Below are 21663 nucleotides of genomic sequence, written 5' to 3'. Positions count from 1 at the left end.
ACATCTTTGTCCTGCTGAAAGTTTGAGTCACTGTTACATAGTTCCTTGGTTACTTACTGTACAGTGTTGGTCTGTAGAGCAATTTGTTGGGTTTATGAACAGTTGGGTGGTAGTATTTGCCACTTGGCTACCTTAAGGATGGCGAGTGATTAATTTTCTTGACTAGATGGCTGAACAGCAGGAAGCAAGCATGTCACTTGGCTGGCTAGCCGTTCAGAAAGTGAATGTATCTCAGTTGGAAGATAAGGATACCTTGTTTAGCTGGTTAGATGGCCAGATACAAGTAAAAATTAACATTCTTTAACCATGCTGATAGTAAACAGGAAAGCAGTCAAGGTTAATCTAGCTGTTGTTTTTGCCTCTGAGGGAAGGTAAACTGCGTAGAAGTCTGGATAAATTCAGTACAGCAAAAAGAGGCTGTGAGATAATTAGCTCTGTAAGTGGACTAACTTAGGCATATTCCAAAAGTGTTGCAGCTAACTGAAGCTTTGGTGGAAAAAGTACTTTCTGAATACCTCAACAGAGTTCAATAATATTGCGTGTCAAATTTAGATACCAAATTTTATCTGTTACCTTGAGAGAATGAAATGCTGGATGAATTGGGAAAAGTTCTATGTATTATAATCACTTCCCTGGACAAAAGCAAAATTTCCATAGCCCTCAAAATTCAGGAGTTCATGGTTCATATAATGCAGAAAAAGCTGTAATGGTTTCTGAACATTCTGTTTGGGTTATATGAAATGTCCATGTTGTTTTGCAGGTTTATGGGCAAAATACTGTGGTTTCTTTAAGCATATGCAGCAATGTTAGCATTATTTCATGGGTTGAATAGCTGCACAGAGTAGAAATAGTTCTGTTAGCTTTGAAAACATAACATTTTATGCTTGTATGCCTCAGGAGTATTGAATTAGATAAGTAATTGTGCTGGGTTGACCTTGGCTGTATGCCAGGTGCCCACCAAGTTGCTCTATCATTCCCCCTCCTCAAATAGACAGGGGGAGAAAAATATGAAAGACTCATGGGTCAAGATAAGGACAGGGAGAAATTGCTCACCACTTACCATCACAGGCAAAAAAAAATTGACTTGGGGAAATTAATTTAATTTATTGCCAATCAAATCAGAGTAGGGTAATGAGAAATAAGAACAAATGAACTCATAGTACAAAACCCTACTTTGATATGAAAATAATTTGTTGTATAGATGCCATTAAACAGGCACAGTGTTCTTTTTGAAGATGTAGGATGAGAGAAATACATAATTTTTTATACGTATCCGTCATACAAGGAGAGGCAGAAAGGGCTGGGATTATTTAGCCTGGAGAAGAGAAGGCTGAGGGAGTATATCAGTCCATGTTGAATACCTGATGGGAGAGTGTGAAGAAGATGAAGCCCAACCCTTTTCAGTGATGGCCAGTGACAGAGCAAGAGGCAATGGGCATATGTTGACATATGGGAAATAAAAGTTTTTTCTAATGTTTAAATTGTGTGTTTTCTGGGCAAACTGGAATCAGTTGCCCAGAGAGATTGTGGAGTTTCTATCCTTGGAGATATTAAAAACCTGACTGGACATGGCCCCAAGTAACCTGCTCTAGTTGATCCTGTTTTGGAAGGTTGGGGATCTGGACTAGGTGGTCTCCAGAGGGTTCTTCCAACCTCAGCAATTCTGTTATTCTGAAAAGTATTTGTCAATAGGTTGGGCTACCAGGTCCTGGTTAGTTTGTATTTCAGGGTGTCTGTTTCCTTTGGTGATTGACTTAGCCTAGTTGAAATGGTTACAAACCATTCATTCAGGAGAAGATTACCCAGCAACCTGGCATTTCAGCTGTCTGGATTTACACTGCAGTGTTGAGTTGAGACCATTTTTGAAGATGAAGATCCTTTTTCTGAAGAGTGTAAAATATTGTAATAATAGTCTTCTTTTTGGAGAAGAGGTAGAGGTGGAATAGAACATACAGGACCTTCTAAGAACTAGATGGCAGCTCACCATGTTTTACTGACAAACAGCATGCAGGTACTAGAAATCAGATGGCTATTTTTGATTCCTAGCTGAAGAAAGAGACACAGACCAGAGGAAGAGGAGAATCAGGATCCTTTTGCAAGAGACATCTATAGGCTAGCAAAAGATAGGTAGACTTTGTCCAAAGACTTCTTGATGGCTGAACTGATATCTTCCTTCATAACCCAGTAATGGCCCAACCTGAAAGTGGTAATATCAATTCCAGTCAGTCTTATCCATTAAATATTTTTTGTCTGGGATTTTTTCTTAATTTTTTTCTTTTACCTAAACAAGGCAGAGAGACTCCATATATTCAACTGGCAATTTCTGGTGGCATTAGCAAGGCTCAGATTCCATCAGGGTCAAAACCAAAATTTGTGCCTTAATTGGAGACAGAATATGAAGAGGCTGAAAGCTACCTGTCTTTAATCATAGAATGGTTTGGGTTGGAAGGGACCTTAAAGATGTAGTTCCAACCCCCTTGCTATGGGCAGGGACACTTTCCACTAGACCAGGTTGCTCCAAGCCCCATCCAGCCTGGCCTTGAACACTTCCAGGGATGGGGCATCCACAACTTCTCTGGGCAACCTGTTCCAGTGCCTCACCAGCCTCACAGTAAAGAATTTCTTCCTAATATCTAGTCTACATCTACCCTCTTTCATCTTAAAGACATTCCCCTCTGTCCTATCACTACATATCCTTGTAAAAAGTCTCTCTCCAGCTTTCTTGTAGGTTCCCTTTAGATACTGACTGGAAGGCTGCTACAAGGTCTTCTAGGAGTAATTTTGTGTATGAATTAGAGACACGGGATCACTATCAAAGTTTTCAGACTTCTTTTTCTTAAATTTTGCTGTATTAGTGTTGCTTAAGAGTGTTAATAAAAACAGGTGCACAAAAATCTTTGTATAGATAAATGTAACAGAGGTAGGAATGCTGTCAGGCAGCTTGAAATATGAAAAGCAGAAACTGAAAATTATTTTTAATGCATAAACAGTTTCTAGTTTGAACACAATTACTAGGGCACTTGGTTGCTCACAGATATGTATGCAGGAAAACAAAATAAAGTGGGGATGTACTCAATATAGACCAAGTGGGAGCATTGTCAGAATAATATATTCATTTCCAGTACCTCATTTGAAAAAAGGTGATGATAAATGTGAGGTGCGTGTTAAACAGTGAATGATCAATGATTGTGGGTTTTTTTTCCCTGTGATTTTGAGGCTACTTTTTGTTTTGTTTTGTTTACCAAAGGTTGTATCAAACTTAAGAGCTTGCTGATCAAAATAGTTATGAACTTTTGTCCTGTGTAGCTTCAGGAGGTCAGGCTAGATGATATTGTTAGAGTATGAATCCAGATAGTGATACTAGGTATATCTTAATATATCCTTTTGTAATTTATCTAATAACTGTTGTTTTCTTGGTCTTTCTAAATATTAAAGAAATTAGGTGTGAATTGGAAAAGCTGGTATGCATAAGTGTAGGGTTTTTGCTGTATCTTAAAGTGCCCTGTAAATTAGTTTTTAACTTCCCTGTTTTTCTTTGATGGTTCTTCTTGTCTGCTTTTCTTGGTCTATGAAGAGGTGATAGGAAAGAGTCATCTTACTTTGACAGAGATAGGTTCTATGTTTACACTGAATCACAGAATCACAGAATGGTCAGGGTTGGAAGGGACCTCTGCAGATCATCTAGTCCAACCCCCTGCTAAAGCAGGTTCACCTAGAGCAGGTTGCACAGGATCACATGAAGCTTTACTTGCTCAATTTTTACTTTATTTTAAGATGTGTCTCAGTATGTTTGCAACCAGTTGTTTAATGTTCTGTTGTTTGAGTTCAGGCTCCATAACAGCAACTTCAGCACATTCCATACATCTGTGTAAAACAACTGTTTTGTGAAATACTAGAGCTCTTTAGTGTGTTATAGAATGATACATAGGTTTGCTGAGCATGGACTGCTAGGAAAACAATTGATATTAACTTATTTATTTTGATTTTGACAACAGTTTGAGCTTCATTTTGCTCTGTTTGCTTCTAAACCAATAGGAATGCTAGCTCATGTATTCAGGAATTAAACTTCAGTCACACTGAACTGAAATTCCAAGGATCTTAAGCTTGTAATGTTGTTTTAAAGTTTGTATTGCTCAAGTTATGCCTTTTGTTTTAATGTGGATTTAATTGGATTCTTTTCCTGACTGAAGAAACTCTTACTTAATACAGGATTAGTGAATTCAGTGTGTTTTCATTATCAGGTATAAGCATATGAAGATAAACATAAAACTAAAATCTGAAAGGACACAATTTTTCCCCTACTTCCCACTTCCATTCTCCCCTTTCCCATCAAACTGAAACATGAAAGTTTTTTCTTTGTACAGTTCATATATTATTGGTGATATATAATGTTAAATTCAGTGATATTTAATTAGTTATGTCAGACCATTTTAAGAGCTTTCTGGTTTTATGCAGTTCCTGAGTTTATTTTTTTCTTCTTTGGTGATCTTCAATTTCTTGGTCCTCCAGAGAAAGGCGTAAAAGGAAGAGTAGAAGTCCTTCCAAGTCTCCTAAAAGAACAAAAAGAAAGTCTTCACAAACTCCTTCTCCAAGAAGGTCAGTTTGATGTAAAACATAAAAGTTAATGAGCAGTAAAGGAGCAAAGAGTTACAGTATTTCTGTTAAATTGAAATGTGATAGAGATCAGTGTTATGAAAGGAGCTAAGTCAGTTTGTGTTTCTTCTGGGTTGGTTTTTTTTTTTTTTTTTTTTGCTATGCAAGAAGCTCTTTAATAATAATTTTCTAAGGAAAAGGTCTGTTTTCCGATAAACAGAACACTCAAAGGTGGATGCAGATACATATATTGAAAACTATTTGGGAAGTATTTTCATTGGTTTACTGCCTTTTCACTAGTCATCTCAGATAATTTCAGTTGGTCAGTATGATTCAGTTATAATTTAAAACAGAACAAAAAAGACCCTTCATGTATTTGATTTTTGGTATGCTTTCAACTGGAGAGTTTTAAATCTTAGTGATACAAATTTGCTTCAAATCAATAAAAGCCCTTCATTGGATATAGATTAACTTGGTTTTCTCTTTGCAAATACCATGTGTACTGAACACATTCTTTAGCTCTCTTCCCTTGTCTTTCTGAAGAGGTTTTTGTTAGGTTTTAGTTTTTGGGTGTTTTTTGGGGGGGTTGGGTTTGGGGTTTTTTGGGTTGGTCTTTTTTTTTTTTTAAATCCCCCAAATGAGAGTTTAATTTGCAGTTAAATGGTTTGAGGGTGACTGAACCTTTCTGAAGGAAAGCAAACCAGGATACTAACATTCTTAGTTACTGTACTGTGCAATTTATTGTACAGTATACTCAATGTATGCATTGGGAGTACATTTGTTGCTGTTGGATCAAATTCTGATTTGAGTAAAAATTTTCTTAAACAGAAACAAGAAAGAAAAGAAAAGAGAAAAGGATACAAATAATGAAAGAAGAGAAGGGGAACACTCTACCTCCAAGAAAAAAAGTAGTAAAGAAAAAGAGGGAAAGGAGAAATCTGACAAAAGCACCACTACTTTCAAGGTAAGAAGCTGTGTGACCAAGTGATAAGTGGAGTGCTGCAAGTAAAATGATTATTGGAATTCCCTCCTTCTTTTTTCTTTCTCTTCCTCACCCTTCCCCCCCCCCTCCCATTTTCCTTATCCAAATTATTGCCACTGGAGTTTAGGTTTTGCTAGTTGGAGACATGAAAGTCATTCTCCAGTTGATGTTAGCAGGCCAGTTGGAGAAGTCTGTGTTTGAACTTTACTGGACCTATAGGAGCTTGTGTGAATAGGTTACAGATACACTTTGTTTTATTTTTGCTCTCTGTTCTGTGCCATATGTTAGGAGTTAGCTGTAAAATATCAGTAGAAGGCTTACAAAATGTCCATTGAGTTCATTTAGCCCATGACTTTGAACTCCCTCTGTTATGGTGGTCACTCAGAATAGGAGAGGTGGTGTGTTCTGTGGAGTTATCAGGCACCAAAGCCAGTGTTGCAGCACTCTCCAAGCTATCAAGCTGCAACAAGGCCTTTTACCATCTCATCCAACATACTCTTCATACAGTCCCTCTACGTCCTTGTCCTTGTCTTCCCTCATCCAGGGCCCACTCTCTCTTCTCTTGTGTCTTCCTCTCCTACTTCTTCCTCGGCTGCTCTCTCTTCATTGGCTGCCCAACCACTTAACAGAACCAGCCACAGCTGCACCTTATCTACATCGACCAACCCACCGCCCCTGAAGCCAACCCACAGTTGTATATTATCAATGCTAATTAGCCCAGCTTCATTCCACTACACTTAGGTTGGATCACTGCTGCATTTGCACTGCTTCTTGTAAGGCTTGTCTTCCATTGGTTCAGGTGGTTCCTGCTACAGTCATTTCTATAACATGCAACTCAAATCATGGGTTACAACAATTTAAAGGTATTTCCATTACAATCTCCACCCCTCGTCCCTTTGGGCCAGCCTGTAGGTTTTAACATTACAATGAACTCCTCCCCTTGCCCCTGCTCTGGCTTGGACTTATCCACAGACTGCTGTCCCTTAGGGGTATATCTGCTTCAAGTGGAGTCTTATGATGAACCATTGTCTCTCCAGGGGTATACCTGCTTCAGCATGGACTTATCCACAGCCACAGTTGCTTTGAGGTACACCTATTCCAGTGTGGCCTTCTCCATGGGCCACAATGCCTTCAGAGATATACGTGCTTCAGTGTGGCCTTACTCACAGCTACAGTCCCTTCAGAAGTAAATCAGCTCCAGCATGGCCTTATCCCTGGTCACAGTCCCTTCAGGCCTGTACCTGCTCTGTCATGGGCTTATCCATGCCCACACGCTTTGAGGTGCTCCAGCATGTCCTCACACACAGCCACTGATGCTTCAAGGTGTACCTGCTGCAACATGGACTTGCCCTTGAGCCAAAATTCCTCCAGAGGCATATCTGCTGCAGCACAGACATAACCATGGCCACAGATGCTTTGAGATAGATGTACCTGCTCTGGCATGGGCTTTTCCATGGCCACAGACACTTTGGGGTGTCCTGCTCCCACATGGGCTCATCCACAGGTCACAGTCCTATTGACTCAAGTTCACACTGGAGTTCCAGCCTGTTCAGTACAGCAGCACAGAAACAGCAGCGATGCCCTGACTGTCTGCCAGCCCTGATGCATCATCATTGCTGTTATCAGAATGTTCCCGGGCACAGCACAGTAAAATGATAACCAGTACAGCGGTACAGCAGGCAGCAAAAGCAAAAAGCAGCCAGTAACAAGCACTAGACTCTAAGGCAAGCACAGAAACCTGCCCCTTAATAATTAAACAGCAATAACAGCTATAGATTTGATCTAGCACATTCCAATCAAATCTGTCATTATCTTGAACCCTTCAAGCCCCACGTTGGGTGCCAAAAAGGACTGTTGTGGTTTAACCCTGGCCGGCAACTAAGCACCACACAGGCGCTTGCTCACTCCCCCCACAGTGGGATGGGGGAGAGGATCAGAAGAGAAAAAAGTGAGAAAACTCATGGATTGAGATAAAGACAATTTAATAGGTAAAGCAAAAGTCACACACGCAAGCAAAGCAAAACAAGGAATTCATTCACTACTTCCCATGGGCAGGCAGGTGTTCAGCCATCTCCAGGGAAGCAGGGCTCCATCATGCGTAATGGTTACTTGGGAAGACAAACACCATTGGTCAGAACATTCCCCCCCTTCCTCCCCCAGCTTTTATTTACTGAGCACGACATCATATGGTCTGGGATATTCCTTTGGTCAGTTGTCCTGGCTGTGTTCCCTTCCAGTTTCCCATGCACCCCCAGCCTACTCACTGGTGGGGTGGTGTGAGAAGCAGAAAAGTCCTTGATGCTGTGTAAGCGCTGCTCAGCAATAACTAAAACATCCCTGTATTATTAACATTGTTTTCAGCACAAATCCAAAACATAGCCCCATGCTAGCTACTAAGAAGAAAACTAATTCTATCCCAACCAAAACCAGCACAGGCTGTCAAGCTGAAAAGATTATTAATAAACTTTCACTCTGCAGTTCAGCCTCTCCCTGGTTGCTTTTGTCTTGGGCTGCATATTGGACTCTGCAGGAGTAAAGTTGAATATTTAAGGAATAGTATGGGATTTTTCCCTTGCAAAATAGAAGGTGGTGTGAATAAGAAAAGAAACATCTTCAAATTGTTTAATCTTAGAATTTTAAAAGCAGCATGCCTTTAAGGAGTAGTTTGTAGTACTCAATTATTCTATCTACTTTTATAAAACAGCTGATTTAGGTGACTGTCCATATACTTAGGTAATTGTCTTACCAAAGAACTATCTTAAAATTTATCAATTACCTGACAAAAAAATATGAAAGAAAAATTTTAATCCTGTTTTATTCAAAATATATGGTGAAATCTTAATTTTTTGAACCATTTCTCATAGATCCCATGATACTGTTTCTTCTGTTTTACCTGAATATTAATGATAAAGACAGATAACTTTATAGCAATGATTTCTTGGTTGACGTGTTGTTATGATTGCCTAACTTCAGCCAATTGAAAAGAAAACTTTTTTTGGGAAAAAAAAAAAAGAAAAGGTGACATCTCTATTCTGAAAATTGCTGAGACAAGATAAGTGTGTAAAAATTGAGGCAATCAAAATACCAGGAGTTGGTTGGAAGTAATATCCTGTGATGTAGAGTATGATTTTTTTGTTTGTTTATTGTTGGGTTTGGTTGGGGTTTTTTTGTAAAATAATTTTATCTTTGGTAGGACAAACATCACACTAAAGAAGATCTGAATTCAGAAACTGACAAGGAAGTAGGCAATAGAGATACGCAAGAGACAGATGAAGTCAAACTACAACAGAATGGGAACTGTCAGCCAAATGATGAAAACCTCTCAATTAAAATGGAAGAGGTTTAAAGCAAAGAATGGACCTATGACTCAATTAAGGAATGAAATCCAAAGCTTCTTATTTCTCAGAACAAGGAAGAAAATGTCAAAGCAATCAGCCTGAATATGGTGATAGTACTAGTAGATCTTCCAATTCTTGTGATAGCTTTCTTGATTTCTTGCTGTAAAGCAAGAGAGCACAGACCAGTAGTTATACCATGAAAAGTCAGATGCCATCAGAACTATTCATCTCTGAAAATCCATGCATTTCCATGATGGCTGTACTAATTTTTAAAATGATTTATGTTAAGTTTTGCCATAAGCTGTTACAAATACATAGAAACTAAAAGATGTAAACCTGTACTATCCAAAAAAAGCTGAAGATATGCATTTAAGGTTGTTTAAAATACTGCTTGTTGATGAATTTTGTATTGTTTTACTTTATGGGTTAAAAAACTCACAAAAACTTCAGTGTGTACTGTTTGATATGCTTGGAAAAGGTGCATAAATATACTCTTTATTTTGTTATAAATTAAAACTATAGAAAAATGTTTTTTAAACATAAATGCAGTTTTATGGTTCTTATTTTAAATGCCCGATGACTAGTTTGTTTTTCATTTGTTCACTGCTTGAGATTCTTGGGTTTTATTTAAGACAATTTCTCACTAATATCCCTAAAAATAATATTTCTTTTAAAGTATTTGAACAATGCATGTTACTTTTCTGTTCCAAAAAGGAACATTGCCGTGTTATAGATAATAGGTTAGCTTACTGGGTTATTTTGGAGTTGGTTTGTTGTTTATTTTTGTCTTTATAGAAGTGAGCACATCTGCATGATATTATTACAACCTACAGCTTTGTTTTGAGCCGTACTGTGTATGTTCAGCTGTAAATAGTACAGGTGCCATTATGAAAATAATTTTTTCTTATTTGTTTAAAAAAAATATGGGACCGCAAGCAGAAGCTTTAGTGCCTTCTTAAAATAATGTGGTATCTTCTAGAAATGTATATGTGCTATTACTCATTTTCAGTTAAATCTTATATGATCTCTATTGCCATTTTGCCACCACCATGCTGTAGACAAGAATGCAAGTGATTTGTCAGAATGATTGATTCACTTGTTAAAATACTAAAACTCCATTTTTACTTCTGTTTTTTATTTTTAGAAGAGATTTATAGGTGAAAGCAAAGGTGCATTTTGGGGACAACCACTGTACAAAAGTAGTAGCTGGATACAAAGCATTTTCTGATCACCTGCATCAAAGACAGCCCTTTAGAAATTTAATCTACATTTGGGTGGCCTTAATTGTAACCTCTCCATCATAATCTCTAATACTTGTTGAGTGATATAAAAGGAATCATATGCAAAGTTGAGGGGATAAATAATTTGGGCAAAAAAATCTAATTTACATAAGAGTTATATGGTAGAGATTCTTTTTTCATTCTTTAAAGAGAAAGCATGTAAGAAAAGAATGACAAAGCAAATACTTTTGTCAAGGTAAAACATGGCTTGTGCTCTCTGAACTAATTTAATCAGTTTCATCATTGTAAGATTTCTTAAGAGTCATACCTTTAAAATTTATACCTAAAATCAAGTAGATTATTTTTTAATACAACTTAATACAATCAACTGACTTCATTGCCTTACCTCATGGGAAGTGTTATTTCTTTCAGTTAAAAAAAATCTTAATAGCATATCAGCTATTTGCAACACAGTTTGGCTGTGAAGCTGCTTAATCACTCTTTTTTTTTTTTAATAGGATTTTATGTTCTTGCTACTGTGTACATTTAAGGCTATAGAAAATGCTTTACTATGTAAAGTATAGACAGTCATTTCTGTGATGTTTAAGCCACATGCTGTTGACTGGTAAACAACTTATTCTGATAAAAGAATGGCAAATCTGTATGCTTATAGAAAGACTGTGAAGGATTGTGTCTTACAACAACAGCTGTCTTATGATGTGTAAGTAGCATAGAGTAAAGAGATTCTTTGTATACTTGTTATTTTTGGTACCATTTCACTAATAAAATTTAAGTATTTTAGAGGGAAGTTTCTGCTATTACATACTTTTAGTTGATCTGGTCTTATTCAGGCAGCTTCTTTGATTTGAAATGTGGATACAAGTGAAAATATACATGTGTTATTTAGAATATCTTTGAAAAACTAAGTTTCTCCTTTGAGAGAAATTAGAGTTCTTGCAGTGTATCACGTTTCAGCTGAGATGAGTTTGTTTTCTGGAGTTATTTTATCCTGAAATTGAATAGCTCTATTATATAGTGGTTAAAGAATATGTAAAGGATTGCGTACAGTTAGCTAAGAAACATGCCTTACGAAAATTAATAGTTAAGGATGGTAGCCTTACTAGCTAACTTATCACGTGTAAGTCAATATGCAGCACATTGTTATATTGTATGTGAATTAATGGTTCCCTTACAAAAATTTTTTTAAAGGCAAACAAACAAAAAAAAGAAAATGCACCAAGCACATAAATTTCCTCCCTACCCCACCCCAACTCATATTTTCTTACAAATGCTGTATTTTCTCATTTTGCTTTGTAAATACTGTGCAAATCTCTAAAGTATTTAAGTTATATCTATTCATATTAGGTGTTTTATGGTTCCCCTCTTCCTAAAAAGCCACCACTGGAGAACTAATATTCTGCAAAATGCCTATCTCTGCAGAGGGTAGCTCATTTTGAAACCAGCAGCATAGCACAATAATAAAGTTCCTGCTTGCTCCGCCATGATAATGTGCATCATCTATTAAATGTGTACATCTTCCACTGGAAGCCCATTGCCTTCATTGTTAATAAGTTTGCATACTGTGCTGCCATGTCAGGTTGTTTGGTTTTGCACTGTATAAATGAGATGAAATTGAGTGGAGATTTTGAGAACAGTGTATGATAGCTGCATTGTTTTAAATGTAATTTCATTTTAATCAGCCTTTATTTGAAAATGTGACCCATAATTGCTCAGAAAAGTGATGATATGGTGCTATTTTGCTAAGACCGTGTAAAGCACTTACATGGAAGCTTCCATTAGCAACCACAGTTATTTCACGACAGTGTTTCTGGAAAGCAGATAGGATTTTTCTTTGGATTTTAAAATAAAAAGGTAGCAGAAGACAGCTGCTGGTGGATGAAGCAGGATTCCAAGCTCAAAATAGAAGTGGCTGTGACTTAGATAAATTCATTTAAGTAAATGGTAAACCCAGCTGTGAGGGATGAAATTTTTCTTGCAAACACTGTTAGTAGTATGGTGTGTGAAAAATAATAAAAAAAAATCAACATAAAAAAACCCCAAACACCCCCTCCCCCAAAAAATCCCCAAACAAACAAACCAAACCCAAAACAAAACTCAACCAAAACTAAGAGGGGGAAAAAGCATTTAAGCTGGAAACTAGAAACATCTGAACAATGCCTGAGAAATTGGTGAGATATGGGTTCTGCCTGCTAATTTCTTTAATTGAAATTTCAGATAGATACATCTGAACCACCTTTAAATTAGATGGCTAACAGTGGTAACCTACATACAGCTTGGATTCTGAAATGAGCTGACTGTGGCACCAGAATGTATTTACTCTGCTGTTAAGGTAAATTCTGTCGTCTGAAGCATGCTTGTCGTTGTTTGCTAGTGTTCTCCAGTCCAGTTACATCTAAGGCAATACCTGAAATTATTTTGAAACTCTGCAAATCAATTTGTTATGTGGTAGTTTATCTGTGTTGCCCTTAGCCTGAACTGGTATTTTGTAGTAGTTCTTAGATTTAGGAATTTCGGTTTTGTTTTTTTTTTTTTTCTTTTGGTCTAAGGAAGAGATAATAAGTAAAGGCTGCTTTGTATGATACAAATGTTTATATAATGCATACTTGTCCTTATTACTGTGACCAGTTTTGGGGTTTTTTTATTAGTGTGTGATTGTTGCAAGCAGTAATGACATAGTGATGTGTGTATCTTCTACTTTTAGGTCTGAAACATCTCTGCATCACTGTTTTTTTGTTAGTTTGTAATGATTTTTTTTTTTTGTTAGTTTGAAAATTGTGTTATAATGGTAAACCAAATAATATTAAAACCACAAATTCTGAACGACAAAGTATTGCAGATTGGGGCATATTATGGATCCCACCTGCCACTTGGTGATACCTTCAGTTTTATAGCAATGGATTATTGCCTCTGGTTTTGTAATTTTAAAAGTGAGAATTTGACTTAATGACACTAATGCTGAGATTTGTAAATGGCTAAAATAATGTAAATCAGTAGGTGATCAGTTCAGAGAGATGTAGTTTTCTCACCAGAGAATGGAGTGTGGACAGTTGAAATTTATAGATACTATTGGTGTTATTACCTAAAGAGAATCTAAAACTTAACTTTGTTTGCTATTATGTAACAGGAAAAAATTTTCAGCCTGTACCTTAGGTTTATTTTTATACGTTGAAAAGTTTAATTAAAATAATATTGAAAACAGTCAAGCATCATTCCTCTCCCTGCCTCACAAGTTTAGAAGAGCACAAAGGGATGCATAACTGTCCAAGCCTGCTGGTTCCACTATTGATTCATCTTCCGACTTAGTTACACACGGGAGATGTAAAATGCCTAATATTTTGTGATCAAACATCTCTGGCTATGTTAATATGATTATTTATACCATGTAAACTGTTGCTGCTGCTTGGTGCTTAGCTTAGGAAGTTGTGACAATGTTTGGAGGGGTGGGGGTGTATGTTTGGGGTTGTTTTGTTGTTTGGCTTTTTTTTTTTTTTTTGAGAACTGCATATGATTCGGTCTCCCCATTCCTTTTTGTATTATGAAGGTGTGAACTTGAAGGATTAATAGTTATAGAGGACTTCATGTGTAGAAGTGGGTTAGTTGCAATGTGAGACAGAAGAATGAGTAGTTTGCAATGAGGCCCTGCTGTTATAGGGATGCTTAGGCAGGATGCTGATTCGGGGCTTATACAGAAACTTGGCTTTACCACTGTAATTTGATAATCTTGAACATGATATTCCAGAAAGCTGGTGGTGGGTTGGTCCTCTACATCACCCATCACCAGGGCTGGAGTAGCTGCAGCTAGTTGCTAAACCCTAACCAAGATCAGAACCATATTCAGCATTCCTAGCAATAGAATCAGGACCAGCAATTGGCTGGTTTCAACATCCCAAGGATATTCAAAATTTTCAAAATGCTTAAACGCTTATGTAATTAGCCTGGAGGAGAAGGGAAAGATGTCTCTCCCATAGGTTTGCTCTCTGAGGAGAAAAGGCAAAAGGTGTAATTATTAATAGTTCCAGATAGATGGCTCCCGAAGTACGTAGGTGACTGCAGTGCTGAGTACATAGACCAGACCAGTTTCACAACCAATGATTCTAGCATATCACAAGCCAGTATTACAAAGTACAACAAAGCGAGAACCTTGGCCTAGGCCCCAATGGTGATAAATACCAAAACAGCGAATGTATGCTGTAAGGTGTTACATAATGCAACTCTGAGACCAAGCACAATAACTCTGAGAACAAATAAATCAACATGGTGACCAGTGACTATTAAATCAATACAAAGTGTATTGGCTCTGGCTGAGATGGAGCTAATTCTCCCCACAGCAGCCCTCACAGTGCTGTGCTTTGTATTGGTAGCCAGAAAGGTGGTGATAACACACCAGTGTTTTGGCTACTGCTGAGCAGTGCTCCCACAGCATCAAGGCTGTCCCTCCAACCTTTCCCCCTCACCAGTAGGCTGGGGGTGGCAAGATCTTGGGAGGGGACACAGCCAGGACAGCTGACCCAAACTGACCAAAGGGATATTCCATACCATATGACATCATGCTCAGATATAAAAGCTAAGAGAAAGGAGGAGGAAGGGGGGGAAGGGGGGGGCATTCATTATTTACGACATTTGTCTTATGGAGCAACCGCTAAGTGTACTGAAGCCCTGCTTCTTGGGAAGTTGCCAAACATCGCCTGCTGATGGGAAGTAGAGAATAACATCTTTTGTTTTCCTTTGCTTCTGGGTGCACGACCTTTGCTGTTCCTTCATTAAACTGCCTTTATCTTGACCCACAAGTTTTTTTCATCTTATTTTCTCCCCATCCCCCCTTCTGTTGAGGAGGGGAGTGATAGAGCAGCTTGGTGGGCACCTGGTGTCCAGCCAAGGTCTAACCACCAGAAATTAATGCTCAAATTAATCTCAATCCTTTGTACCCCACATTGGGTGCCAAAAAGGACTGTTGTGGTTTAACCCCACCAGGCAACGAAGTACCACACAGCTGCTCATTCACACACCCCATCCCCAGTGGGATGGGGAGGAGAACTGGAAAAAGGTAAAACCTGTGGGTTGAGATAAGAACAGTTTAATAATTGAAATAAAGTACAATATAATAAAAATAATTATAACAACAATTGCAATGAAAAGGAGAGAGAAAGAGGGAGGAATTAAACCTAAGGAAAAAAAAACCAAGTGATGCACAATACAATTGCTCACCACCCACTGACTGATGCCCAGCCAGTTTCTGAGCAGTGATTGGTGGCTCCTGGCCAAGTCCCCCCAGTTTATATACTCAGTATGATGTTCTATGGTATGGAATATCCCTTTGGCTAGGTTGGGTCAGCTTGTCCTGGCTCTGCTTCCTCCCAGCTTCTTGTGCACCTGCTCATTGGCAGAACATGAGAAGCTGAGAAGTCCTTGATTTAGAGTAAGCACTACTTGGCAACAACTAAAAACATCAGTGTGTTATCAACATTATTCTTATACTAAGTCCAAAACACAGCACTGTACCACTACTGAGAAGAAAATTAACTGTCCCAGCTGAAACCAGGACATATGTGTTAGAAGTTTGCATTTGATTACAATGCAACATCATAGCTGATTAAATGTATTTGTTTAAACTGTTTCTTTTTGGGGAAAGGGTAATTTAAAATATTTGGGAGCAGGAAGGTGCTTAATCTAAACCAAGAGATAATTAAGTAGATCTGAACTATGTAGTCCTTACTCTTTGACTGCAATGAGGTAGGAACTCCAAAAGATATGGGAACTACAGAAGAGACGGAAACTGTAAGGTTGGATTCTGCTGACATGGCAGTAGGCAGAGTACCATGGTGCCAGTATGCAACACTGGGCTTCCCAGGCAGTATGTTTCAAGTTCCTTGAAACTTTCCAATAACCAACCAGTATTTAAAAAAAAAAACCACCACAAACACCAAACAAAACCAGCCCACAGCCTTATAAAAGATGTTGTCTTTAGAAGATGAAAAAGTAGCATTCGCAGTTATACTTGCAACTGGTTCTCCAGTGTTGCTTCTCCACATGCTAGGATTAGCATACCTTTTTACGAGATCTGGACAGCAGAAACTGAGTCACAGTATTACAAACAAAATCACTATTTGCCAATAAAATATTTGATGGACACAAAAGGCTGGATTTAAAGTAGCGTTCACTGCAATTCTATAACTTCAAATACACAAATATGGAAACAGAGGAGAAACTGATGCTTTGTGAAATGTAAGATTAAAAAACATTTTTACAGCAAATGGCATCAAAGCAATTGTATATCTGGTTTATGAGTACACACACAACTCTTTGGAATTGCAGATGACTCAATCATTCCAATTGAGATATGGCCCATATATAGTGAATTTAAGTATACTGCTAGAGCTTGGCTTTTCTTATTTACTTTTTGCAAAATCCTGAGGGTCTTCTGACCAAGGTTGAATGGGCATTGAAATAGGGTGAATAGAATCTTGTTCCACTGGCTTGCATTTAAACTGTTTTTGGAGCCAGGACTTTTCTCAGTGTCTACAAAATCTCTATGTTGGTAGTGGAAATATTTTTTCCTAGTAGGATCTTTAATAGCTATGTTAATTTTCATTGAGTCAGTGTACATAAATTTTATCTTAATTTTTCCACAAATACTCTGTAGGATTGGAAGAATGTATGACCCAGCATAACTGGAGCTAGCACATATTCACATTGAAGTTCTAATTTGTTATTGCTTTTTTTAGCTATGAGGTACTAAGCCATGCAGTGTTGAAAAGCTACAGTGTGCTCTGTGCCTATATAGATAGTTTGTTTGTTTTATGGGCATTGGCAGTTACAACTGGTTTGACACAGCTATGATAATTAAAAATTGCAGAAACACAGGTAGCCTCCTTTCCAAAAGTTCATTTCAAGACAGAATGTAACCCACTCACCAAAGCCATCCAGATACCGAACGCAGCCACAGTGTCATACCAAAAGGGAATTACTGAGTCTTATGGATCCTAATTCTGGTGACTCCCAGTAACCATTCAGTTGAAATAAATACCAGAATGGTTATTTAATTGCTACTCACAAGAAAGATGAAGGTTGCTAAATAGCTGGGTACCTTGGCTTGAACTGCTACCAGCAAAGTTAAACAATAGCAGTTACTATTTGGAAAAGGTCAGAGACTACTTATGAGAGCCTTATGGTTCTGCTATACATTTCCATACTAGCCATCCATCAAAAACTGGCTGCAGCCTGCAGTTTTCCAGGTAAAGTAGCATGTCTACTATTCTCCAGTCTGCCTAGACTCCAGTGTCTCCAGTAAGGACCTGAACCTGTTTCATCACAAATTCCCTGACTGTTGCTGTGCCTGTTGTTCCTTAAGATTTTTTTCTTTGTCCTGCCTGTGTACCACTTCAACAAATACAAATTACTTCCTTGGTTGGTTTGTTTCTGTAAAGTTTCTGACCTGGCCCAGGGAAGGCTTTGTGCTGGGAAACACTGAAGGGGTCTCTGAGGATGGGTGATGTGATTGAAAGTTTCTAGCGCTGCAGATTGTTTTCAGTTTTATTAATTAAACTAGTGCTTTCACTGTAGAAATAAAATAGATATGGGAATAAGATTATTTCCCCCCATAGAACATGGAGTGATTTGTCTTAGTGGCAACCTTCTGTAAACAGTGCTCAGAGGTCATTGATGCAAGTTGTCCTGTTTTATTACCTACTTTCATACAGATCCCATCAACACAGTACTAGAACACAGTTAACATCATTCCAGCAGTAGACATGCAGTTCTTCAAGAAAACAGTGCCATCGAGAGAGACAGAGAAAAAGGCAAATCAAAAGCCTGTGACAGAGTCAAAAGCTCCAAGACAAGTGTCTTTTGTAAGTAGAGGGCTTTGATGAAATGCTTCATTATTTTACAATTTTTGTATCAGTAACTGGGGTTGACTCAGATTGACAGGATCCCCCTGTGCTCTCTGCTTTCAAGAGGACTCTGTTAAGTGCAGGTGCCATTGTACCATAAAGGTGGCTAAGGTTGCCAAAGTACCCCAAAGGCTTAAGTTTTTAGGGGATTTATAGGTAATCTGTGGTTATTATTATATTTGGCAGTTAATACAGAGTGAAAAAACTCTGGAATATTGTGGTCACTGCAGTCTCCTGTTCCAGGCTGAGTGGCTGTATATCTTACATCTGAAACACTGTAATAATTTTCAGTGCTGTCTAGCTACTGCACTGTAGTCTGACCTTAAGTATAAAAAGTGTAGAAAAATATATCTCCGTGTCCATACTACATTAAAGTATGCAAGAAAAAAACTGATCTACTCTGGGTACCAGAAAAATTCGGTATGTACTAACTTTGCTCTTTGATGTACTCACTACCATAACTATACTCTTTTTGGTGTCACAGCTGACTCAGTAATGTGCCATGACTTGGTGCTCACAAGTCTCTTTTTCTTGGTTACCTACCTAGCTTTTGAGTCTGTGTTATTAGATACACTTTAGAAATGTGTTTACTGAGAAGAATTTGTTTTCAGGAACATAGGTATGGAAGCACTCCTGTCATGAAACAGATTTGGCATGTTTGTCTAATTCTTTCTCTGGCATCATGCACTATGCTGCTGGCAACCAAGGTATTTAGCCATAGACCTTATCTAGGCTATATGAAAATGGTCATATCCTGACCATTTAAATGGTAACATACAGCCAGCTATTATCCTTTGTTATTTGAATATAGGGCAAATTCATTTACCTTTTGCGTTCACCAGTTTTACCTCATTGTTCATTATTGTCCTATATGGTGATGCTGGATATTTTTTTAAATCATCAACTACTGCTCAATAGACAGGCCATATTAGGGACTGAACACTACATTAATTTATCTGTAATTATAAAATGCTAAAACACTGTAACTCTGCAATATAATACCCCATGCTATAAATCACTATGCTGTCGTGGTTTAACCCCAGCCAGCAACTAAGTACCATGCAGCTGCTTGCTGGCTCCTTCCCCTCCCCGATGGGATGGGGAGGAGAATCAGAAAAAGGTGGGTTGAGATAAGAACAGTTTAATAATCAAAATAAAGTAAAATATTAATAGTAGTAATGAAAAGGAAAAAAAGAGAAAGGAAACCCCAAGAAAACCAAGTGATGCACAATACAATTACTCACCACCCACTGACTGATGTCCAGCCAGTCCCTGAGCAGCAATTGGTGTGTCCTGGCCAAGTCCCCCCAGTTTATATACTCAGCATGACATCCTAAGGTATAGAATATCCCTTTGGGTAGTTCGGGCCAGCTGTCCTGGCTCTACTCCCTCCCAGCGTCTTGTGAACCTGCTCACTGGCACAGCATGGGAAACTGAAAAGTGCCTACCCTAAGTCAAGAACTACTTAGCAACAACTAAAACATCAGTGTGTTATCAACATTATTCTCATCCTAAATCCAAAACACAGCACTGCACCAGCTACTAAGAAAATTAACTCTATCCCAGCTGAAACCAGGTCATATGCTTCTGTGCCTCCAGTCCTACAATGAAGTGTCTAATCTTTTACAATGTTTAAATTCTCACTAATGCTAACAGTGGTCATCTAGAGCTATGCTGACAAAAAATAATAAATAATTCAAAAATGCTATGGCATTTATGGTCTCGAGCCATTATATTTGCAATTTCACTCGATGTAGCACACATCAACAATACTGAAGCTAAGAACACTACTGAAACCACTTGAACAGTACTATATCACATGAAATAACTTGCATGTGTATTAGTAGAGGTAGCCTTCTGCAGTCATTATACATCTGTATATGCACACTTTTTAAAACTGGTTTTGGTAGGTGCAGAGTAAGAAAAAATGAATTCAATGTTTACAGGGATAAATAAGTTACTGAAGGTATCAACTCCACCAGGAAGATAAGTTGTTCTGAGCAGAAATGAAAGAAATATTATAGGCAGGGAGCATGGATATTTCTTAGGTTTTGGAAATGGACACATTAGGCTGTGTTCAGATGACTAATTGATAATGATTGTATATGATTTGAGGACTTTATTGTCTATAACAACTGTTCATTTCAGCTCCTCTACTAGATATTGCAAGTACCAACAGCTCTGCTAATTTCAGAATCATGTGTGTTCTCCTAAATTCAAATCAGGCAAAGTCACCTGACTGAAGTTAAACAAATAAAGGAATATATTTAAAAGATTGCTCAAACCTTTGAGGTGGTTTGGGGAGTGCTCCTGTTACTCCTTTCAAGGAGTAGAAGTAACAAGCATGGGTGGTAACGGGTACATTGCTTTGTGCAAAAAAATGCATTTTAACTGCTAAGAAAAAACAATGCAAAACCCACAGTGAAATATAGGTTGGTCTTTGCCAGTCCTAACGGACACAGAGATATATAAATAAAGAAAAACTGAATATAAATAAGGAAAGTGAACAAAATAGGTTTTGTTATGGGGCTTCACTGAATCAATCAAGTGGGGGAATTGCAATTTTTTTGAGCTTTTTGCAAGCATGGCTATTCTATAACTCATACTGCCTAATAAGCATTGAAATATTTGTGTGAATGTGACTCATCCTTAACTTTTAATGAGAGAATTTTAGATGTCCACCTAAGGAGCCTCCAGTGCTTAGGGTACAGTTGATCAATTTCTTTCTCCACAAAATAATGTTAATAAAATGCTCCATAAACTAGAGATGACAGTAATAAACTGGATCTTCTAAAATAACTGCAAACCATTAATGCCTACAGAGTTCATAGGTGAGAACCTCTTGTAAGCTGGAAAACCATTTCAGACTCCTTGCATCATGGAGATACATGATGGAATCACATAGAGCATACTAAGGAAGTCCCTTTTTGACCCTATATTCCAATGACACCTCCTCTATGCAAGCTTTGGGGGGATGACTAACTGAACTATTGTCCTGGTTTTAGCTGGGATAGAGTTAATTTTCTTCTTAGTAGCTGGTGCAGTGCTGTGTTTTGGATTTGGTGGGAGAACAATGTTGATAGGACACTGATGTTTTTAGTTGTTGCTGGGTAATGTTTATATTAAGTCAAGGACTTCTCAGTTCCTTGGGCCCTGCCAGCCAGAGGGCTGGAGGGGCACAGGAAATTGGGAGGGGACACAGCCAGGACAGGTGACCCAAGCTAGCCAAAGAGGTATTCCATACCATATGGTGTCATGCTGAGTATATAAACTGGGGGAAGAAGGAAGGGGGGGACATCTGGCATTATGGCATTTGTCTTCCTGAGTAAACATTACATGTGATGGAGCCCTGCTTTCCTGGGGATGGCTGAACACCTGCCTGCCCATGGGAAGTGGTGAATGAATTCCTTGCTTTGCTTTGCTTGCACATGTGGCTTTTGCTTTACCTATTAAATTGTTCTTATCTCAATCCACGAGTTTTACATTCCTTTCCGATTTTCCTCCCCATCCCTCTGGGTGAGGGGGAGTGAGCGAGTGGCTACGTGGTGCTTGGTTGCCGGCTGAGGTAAAGGTTTAACGTTGGGTGCCAAAAAGGACTCTCATTGTTTAACCCCGGCCGG

General features: G+C 38.2%; 1 protein-coding gene across 10 annotated transcripts in view; it reads left to right on the top strand.

Annotated features, from left to right (window-relative positions):
• Positions 1-21663, top strand: part of LOC129734125 (splicing regulatory glutamine/lysine-rich protein 1-like) — a 96932-nt gene that overhangs the window by 39871 nt on the left and 35398 nt on the right. For 4 of the 10 annotated variants that reach the window (XM_055698195.1, XM_055698197.1, XM_055698201.1 and 1 more), the window contains 3 exons: positions 4510-4596; positions 5422-5557; positions 8769-10934. In XM_055698195.1, the coding sequence (XP_055554170.1) occupies positions 4510-4596; positions 5422-5557; positions 8769-8921 (376 nt within the window). In that variant the 3' untranslated portion in view covers positions 8922-10934. The other 6 variants (XR_008730114.1, XR_008730113.1, XR_008730115.1 and 3 more) reach the window with 4 other exon arrangements.

This window comes from Falco cherrug, chromosome W (genome assembly GCF_023634085.1).
Source record: "Falco cherrug isolate bFalChe1 chromosome W, bFalChe1.pri, whole genome shotgun sequence".
NCBI classification, from domain to species: domain Eukaryota; kingdom Metazoa; phylum Chordata; class Aves; order Falconiformes; family Falconidae; genus Falco; species Falco cherrug.
The sequence above is the reverse complement of the archived record's forward strand: the minus strand, read 5'-3'. Positions and strand labels throughout refer to the sequence as shown.